This window comes from Andrographis paniculata, unplaced genomic scaffold (assembly GCF_009805555.1).
Source record: "Andrographis paniculata isolate CXL003 unplaced genomic scaffold, ASM980555v1 Contig35END, whole genome shotgun sequence".
In the NCBI taxonomy this organism is placed as follows: Eukaryota; Viridiplantae; Streptophyta; class Magnoliopsida; order Lamiales; family Acanthaceae; genus Andrographis; species Andrographis paniculata.
This window is the reverse complement of record NW_026137568.1, coordinates 3,920,089-3,927,722: the sequence shown is the minus strand read 5'-3', so window position 1 is coordinate 3,927,722 and position 7,634 is coordinate 3,920,089. Positions and strand designations below refer to the sequence as shown.

General features: G+C 36.0%; 1 protein-coding gene across 1 annotated transcript; it reads left to right on the top strand.

Moving 5' to 3' along the window:
- The first annotated feature begins 666 nt into the window (after positions 1–666).
- LOC127249257 (proline-rich receptor-like protein kinase PERK3) lies at positions 667–7,155 on the top strand. Its single transcript, XM_051271980.1, has 8 exons — positions 667–1,160; positions 1,545–1,913; positions 2,050–2,421; positions 5,276–5,488; positions 5,679–6,050; positions 6,134–6,377; positions 6,461–6,608; positions 6,723–7,155. The coding sequence occupies exons 1-8, from the start codon at positions 1,118–1,120 to the stop codon at positions 7,125–7,127; spliced, it is 2,166 nt and encodes a 721-aa protein (XP_051127937.1). The 5' UTR covers positions 667–1,117; the 3' UTR covers positions 7,128–7,155.
- The last annotated feature ends 479 nt before the right edge of the window (positions 7,156–7,634 follow it).

The following is a 7,634-nucleotide window of genomic DNA, read 5'->3' as shown; positions in this document are numbered from 1 at the left end:
TAGTTAACCGTAGTTTAGTTCAGTAATCGTGCGAAATTCGCATTGCCCGACAACGGATTGACTCTCTGGAGTACTTCCGGAACCCACGCCGACGAAATCGACGAGCTATTTTGGAATTCCGAATTGCAGGATCCAACAAGTATATAAATATTAAACGAAGGTACGTTATTTCAAAATTAAATTTGTACAAAAAAACAATTTTAAAGTACGTAAATAAATAACGTATATTAACATAAACTCAACGAGAGTACATAATATATTAATTACATAAATTTATACTTATTTTTTTAATTACCAAATGAATGCTATAAAATTATTTCTAAATATTTTAAAAAAATAAATTGCAATATGATCAAATATTCTATTGTTTAGCTCGTGGAATTTTAAATCCAACTTCCGTTAATAAAAATCAGGCCAAAAAAAAATAAAAAATCATAAAGCTAACACCTGCATTGCATCACTCTCAAAGTCTCAAATCACTTTACCGCAGGCCCACTTTAAACGGCAATGTAACGGCTCGGCCGGGTTTCCACTGTAGTTACAGTGAGCCGGCGCCGCACTGGATGAGCTACCCAGTTCTGTCCCGTCCTATGACGTGACTGACGTTCACTGTTAAATCCCCACGCCACTCCGTCAATGGCGCACGTTAGCTTTCCATTATAATATTCCGCTACTTTGTCTGTGGTACCCTCAGCTCAGCTGGACTGCAGGAGCTCGCGAGCTCCAATCCATCTTAACCTACACTCCTCTCTCCCTCCCTTTTTCCAAGTTGAGAAAAGCTCTGCTCAAGCACACAACACGACAGTGTGAGGAGGAGCCTCCATCCATAGATGCACACACATACGCACACGCGCAATCATTTCGACGACGTGCCTCTGTTCCTTAACCTGGAATCTTACCTCCGGTTTCCACTTGCGGAGCTCGAGGATGGGCGGCGGATTGATGGGATTTTCGCCGGGAGTGATTTTTTGGGGTGCTTCGGGGATATGCGATTTTGATGCGGTGGGATGCGAACGCAGGTTTTGGTCCGAGTGAATAATAGCCCTGGAATCTGGCTATTGGTGCGTTGCGTTCCTTGAATTATTTTTAGATCTAAGCGGCTTTGGATTTGTCGGTGATGTTGGAGTTCCAGAAATTGCGGTTCTTCAGTCGGTTGAGCGGTGAGGTTTTGCTATGACTGCTTAGTGCGCATTGATCTGTGCTGTTTTTGGATTTCTACGAACTGATTCGTTTGCTCTTTTTGTGAATATCTTGGGGATTTTTTGTTCTTTTGTTCCTTTGATCTGAGGAGCTTCTTTTTCATTTCTTCAGTAAGAATATTATGTTTAGAATGTTTTGGATTAATTTGCTAGTGTGGGCGGAAAGATATACGGAGGCTTTTTACTCATCAATTCCAACAATATATGTTTGAATGCTGTTTTAACTTTGGGGAATGATCATTGATCTCCGAATAATAATAGCTTTTGTATGCATTCTAAGATACTTTCATTGGAATCGTTTTGTGATATGTTTTTTCGCCATATTTTTCGAAATGTGAATTTCAGGGCTGTTGCTACAAGAGGTCCACTGGTCTATCCTGAAGCAATTTCTTCTCTTTTGCTCTGTATTATCTGTTGCTGATGCTAATTTACGCGACAAAATGTTGGAAAGAGAAGCTGTGGCTCCAGCAGTTCACCTCTTGGATTCTCCTGAGATGCCTCTACGTGCTAAATTTCCTTTAATTCAGAGATCTCATTGGAACCGTCGAAGTCCGTATGGTGCACCTTCTCGACCTCGAAATTATGAACATTTTGGGGTTTCTGCTTCACCTTCAAGCTATCGTCTCCTAAGGGACATTGCGCCCTCTCAACCTGAACCTAGCAGTACAATGCCACCTGGTTTAGCTCAGCCACCACTATCTCCTAGCTTCAACAGTAAGATCGATATTCTGGATTCTTTTTATAGTTGAAAGAGCATCATTGATGAGAATACTCAATTAATTTGCACTGCTCTTATCTTTCTGCTTTTTAAATACTTATTAACGGCTTTGTATTTTATTTGGTTTGGTAGATTGTTGTGGACCAGACACAGTGCTTAAACGCGGAAGTCATGGCTGCCATTGTGTTTATCCAATAAAGCTTGAGATTCTCCTTCTGAATGTCTCATCTAACCCAAACTGGAATCTTTTTCTAGAGCAGTTTGCTTCCCAGCTAGGATTGCGACTATCGCAGATTGAGCTGATTAACTTCTATGTTGTCAACATATCTGGACTTAATATATCAATGGATCTCACTCCTCATACTGGATTAAGCTTTTCTGCCCAAGAATTTGCTGGAATAAATGCTTCTCTATTGACTCACAAGGTCCATCTAGATCATTCTTTGGTGGGCGATTACCACCTTCTCAATATAACCTGGTTTACACAACCAATGCTACCTGAAGGTAATCTTCTTATATTTGTCATAGCATGAATGCCACGTGCTTCATCCACGGATAAGGAAGACATTTTGTTTCTTTAAAAGAAGGATTACCTGTGTGGATGTAACTGAAAAATCATGATCTTATGATAACCAAATGAGGAAAAAAAACAAAAATAAGAAATTACACATAAATGCTTATTCTCATTTTTTCGGCAAATAATACAGTTCTGTTATAGCATTCTGTACTTTGTCTATCTATTAATTAATTATATATATATATATATCTAGGTCAGGATTTTATGGATGTACATTACTGTATGTATGCCATCGTATAGTAATTAAAGAATGTGTTTTGCGAAGGATAATAACATGCTTCAAATACAATTTTATCTATTCTTGAGTAAGAGGCGCTAGCTGGAAATTGAATGTCTATATGTATATGTACAAGTGAAAAGGAAGATAAATCATTTTTAGAATCCTGTAGGCTAAAAAATGATCAGTGTTTTTAGTTGCGTTTTGCATTGCTTCGGGTGCTTTGAGTTATTTTGAATTTGATGTTTTTTATTTTTTAATGGAAAATAGGTATTGCATGTAATGTAATGTTTCGAATTGAAAATATGTATTAGATTTTTTTTTCTTTTATTATTATTATTTTTTTTTTTATAAATTTCATTGTAGATAACATGGAGCAAAAAATGGCAATAAAAGCAAAGTGAACACTCTTTTTTTGTATGTTCCCCAAAAGCATTCTGAAATCTTTATTACTTCCTTTGTACCAGTTCATTTTTTAGTCTTACTTTTGGAGTGATATTTTTTTAGGGTAAATTATATAGCATCTCTTTTATTTATTGCGTAAAACCCTCTTTATTAAATTAAAGTTTGCACGAAAACACCATATTCACCAAAACTGATATTTGGGTGTAGATATATTAAGTAGTATTTTTAAAATAAATAAATAATTGATTTTCATTTTATAATTTTTTTTTTGGAGATTATTTGATTTCTACAAAAATTATAAAAATAATCAATTATTTATTTATTTATTTAATTCAAAAGAGATTAATTAAGATATTTTATTTTTTTTATTTATATAAAATTTGTATAATTTAGGTTTGTATTTACAACCAAAACTTGGACGAACATGGTATTTTATGCATATTTAATTTAAGTTTCACGCAATAAATAATTTTTTTACAAAAATACAAAGAGATGTTGTATAATTTACTCTATTTTTCATGATATACTTTAGGGATGGCCTGGTGTGGAGGTTGGACGGGTTCAAACCTCCGACGCATCAAATGACCTGCGGTTTCCACGTCATAAAAAAAAAAAAAAAAAGAAGAGAATAGATAGTATAGCAAAAGATTTAGAATAAGGGAACTCTTAAATAAAATTAAAGATAAATCACTGCCATTAATAGTAAACTCACAACCTAAATACTGCGAATGAATCTAAAGAAAAATGATTAGAAAAGTACCCAATTCTAGAATTAATATGAATAGAATGGTTTGACATAATGGAATACACAATGTTGTGTATTACTCATTGTTTCTATAATATATATAACCTAGAGCAATTTATGAAACAAAATATTGGAAGTTACTCAAATAATCAATTATTATTATTATTATTATTATTATTATTATTATTATTATTATATCTGTTACATATTTTGATAGGTCAGGACTAATGAATTCAGGTCTTTTCAATGTTACTGTGTAAGATTTATTTAATGAATTAGTTATAATATACTCCTTCCGTCCGAAAAATTATGCCAATTTTGTTGTCCGTTAAACTTATGCATAATCTATTTATATAAATAATAGTCTCATCCTTGAAACTATCTTGATGGTAATTGAGTGTGAAGGTTCCCACACACCAGAATAAGATTTGATTAGCAATCTGTAATGTTTCTATTCAATATATTTGAATTGAGATACATTCTTAAAACTGTTATTCCTCATGTATTTGGTTGCATGTTGCATGCTTGAGTTTCCTGGATTTTGTAGAATTCTTTTTCTAAGCATTCATTTGACACATAATTAGAAATATGATACTTTACCAATGATATGCAATATAAGAAGAAACACAATCATATGTCTGAATGACATACTCACTGTGTGTTTGCTTTGTGCTTGTTTTTGTGTTTCTCCTTTCTTTTTTTTTTTTGGGTTTTTTTTGTTGAAATAATTGTTGGATTTGATGTTTGGTAAGATTAGCCATTTTTTCTAGATCTATCTTGGTTATGGAATTAGCAATAACTATTCCTAAAATTTTGGATCTTTTAAATGCATTTTTAAAAATCTTGAAAACTTGCTACTATGGAAATATTACATTAAAGAACATTTCTTTTGATTGAGGGCACATGTGACTGTTGATTTGGTAGCTTATATAGGATAAAATGCATTTCTTTAAGTTCATCTATCTAGACACTAGAGATGGAGTTTTATTTGTCTTACCATAGAAATCCAATTGTTTGCACTAGTAATTACTTAGAGATGGCGTTTGCAGTAGAGCAATATTTCTGCTGTGTTAGTAATTTAATTGTGCTGTTGGGTGATGTCTCGCATTGGATTAATCATGGATAGGCTCCCCTGCCCCACCTTCTGGGCTCTTCATATTTGCAAAGTTATGAACGCTAAGAGCCTGGGAAATCCATTATACTGTTAGTAAATATATATGTTGAGCTTTTCTATCTTCACAATCAGTTATTACAATGCTGCAAAGTTCATATCTTCATTAACATGACTTTTAATGCACTGGTATTTACATTCCTGCACCTCCTCCAGTGATCCCTATCATAGATCAACTTCCCAAGTGAAAAGCTCTTAAGAATAAAAATTCACTGAAGTAACCCTTTTCTCTGGACATTACAGCTCCTGCATCTGCTGCATCTCCTGTGGAAGCACATCCAAATCTTCCATCAACTCCTGCATCTCCTGCCGCTTCAAAGAAAGTTAAGCGGCCGAGCTTAGTTCTTTTAATTGGGCTTGGAGCTGTAATCCTCATAGTTGCTGTTATTTCTGTGTTTATAATTTGTTTCTGCATAAATCGTCGTGTGAAGTTCAACATACCCGTCAAAGAAACTGGTATGTAAGGAGTTCTCGTTTAATAATTTATTATTCACTGCTCTATTTTGTTTCTCCTTCTGAGGCAGTGCTGTTTGAAATGCATAAATGTTTTCTTCACTATTGATGAATACCATCACTCATTATGTTACTGCCATCTGATTTATTGACTTCCTGATTTATTTCACCTACTTATTTTTTTGTGTAATAGAAAAACAAAGGACTGTGGAGACAATATCCATTGTAGGATCACTCCGCCACCCAACAAGTACACGTTTCCTCACATACGAAGAGCTCAAAGAAGCTACAAACAACTTTGAAGCTGCCAGTATTCTTGGAGAGGGTGGATTTGGGAGAGTTTTCAAGGGTGTTTTAAGCGATGGTACTGCTGTAGCTATAAAAAGGCTTGGAAATGGTGGACAACAAGGGGATAAGGAGTTCTTGGTTGAGGTCGAGATGCTTAGCAGGCTGCATCATCGTAACTTGGTGAAACTTGTTGGCTACTACAGCAATCGTGACTCCTCACAAAACCTCCTTTGCTATGAGCTTGTCCCAAATGGAAGTTTGGAGGCCTGGCTTCATGGTAATACCCGATGACTATGTTTAAATTAAAAATAACTCGAGTGACAAGTTGTATGCCCATAATATTGCTGTGCTATGCTATAGGACCTTTGGGGGTAAACTGCCCGCTTGATTGGGATACCAGAATGAAAATTGCTCTTGATGCTGCTCGGGGACTCGCTTACTTGCATGAGGATTCTCAACCTTGCGTTATTCACCGAGATTTCAAGGCATCAAATATATTGCTCGAGAACAACTTTCATGCTAAAGTTTCAGATTTTGGCCTTGCAAAACAAGCCCCCGAAGGCAGGGCAAACTACCTCTCCACCCGTGTAATGGGAACCTTTGGGTTAGTTAGTCTCTTCTTGCCAAGCCTTGATGATTCTTTTATCACTTTCTTCAACACATGTATCCAAGCTGATCCTTTCACAGGTACGTTGCCCCCGAGTATGCCATGACCGGGCACCTCTTGGTGAAAAGTGATGTTTACAGTTACGGTGTGGTTCTTCTTGAGTTACTGACTGGAAGAAAGCCTGTGGACATGTCGCAACCATCGGGCCAGGAGAACCTTGTAACATGGGTGGGTTAGAAGCACTATTTCAAGACTGCATTCCAATAAAGTATATGTGTATATATATATATATATATATTCTTATAGCAAAGAAGAGTTGAAGTTGTGCATAATATTTCACAGGCGCGGCCAATACTAAGAGAGAAGGAGCGGTTGGAAGAACTAGGTGATCCAAAGCTGGAGAGGAAGTACCCAAAAGAAGACTTTTTCCGGGTTTGCACCATTGCAGCAGCTTGTGTGGCTCCGGAAGCTAGCCAACGACCCACAATGGGCGAAGTGGTGCAGTCTCTGAAAATGGTGCAACGGGTGACAGAATATCATCATCATCATCATGATTCTGCTGGAGCAGGAGCACAAGCACAAGCACAGGCAGGTAATAACCTTAGGCAGTCATCGACGACATTGGAGTCGGATGGTACCAATTCTTCAATGTTTTCTTCTGGTCCTTACTCTAGTCTAAGCATACTGGACAATGATAACATTTCTAGGACTGGTGTATTTTCGGAGGATCTTCAGGAAGGGCGGTAATTACACAACATTTTTCATGTTTTTGGTTTATCATCATCATCATTATTATTATTATTATTATTATTATTATTATAATTAAGTGGTGGATGATTAGAGGGGTTAAACAAGTGTTGAATGAATGAAGAGAAAGACAGACTTAGTTAACAAACAAGTGTGTGTTGTGAGTGATATGATGTTGGAAGAGATTTTGGTATCTTTTTTGTTTTGCGTTGTCGTAGAAAAATAAATGCTAGAGCCGCACTCAACCTATGCTCAAGCGTTATGTGCGCAAACCCGGAGGAGAGCTGCTGTATTCTGCCTGAAACCGTTTGATCGATTTCTTTGGGTAATTCTCAGGGAAGTGTATTATTCTAGCTGCTTTGATTTTAATTTGTTTTCTTCAATTGATTCCGGATGAAATATTGGACTCCTGTTATATACGTATACAACAAATCACCTCGATCGTGTATCTTTTGTAGTCATTAGTATAATATGATCATGTATATATATATATATATATATAGAGAG

Excerpts from the sequence above, each read along its gene's own strand:
- LOC127249257 (XM_051271980.1), top strand. The coding sequence starts at position 1,118 with ATGTTGGAGTTCCAGAAATTGCGGTTCTTCAGTCGGTTGAGCG. Across the intron at positions 5,489-5,678 it reads CATACCCGTCAAAGAAACTG|AAAAACAAAGGACTGTGGAG; the intron begins GTATGTAAGGAG and ends TTTGTGTAATAG. Across the intron at positions 6,051-6,133 it reads TTTGGAGGCCTGGCTTCATG|GACCTTTGGGGGTAAACTGC; the intron begins GTAATACCCGAT and ends GCTATGCTATAG.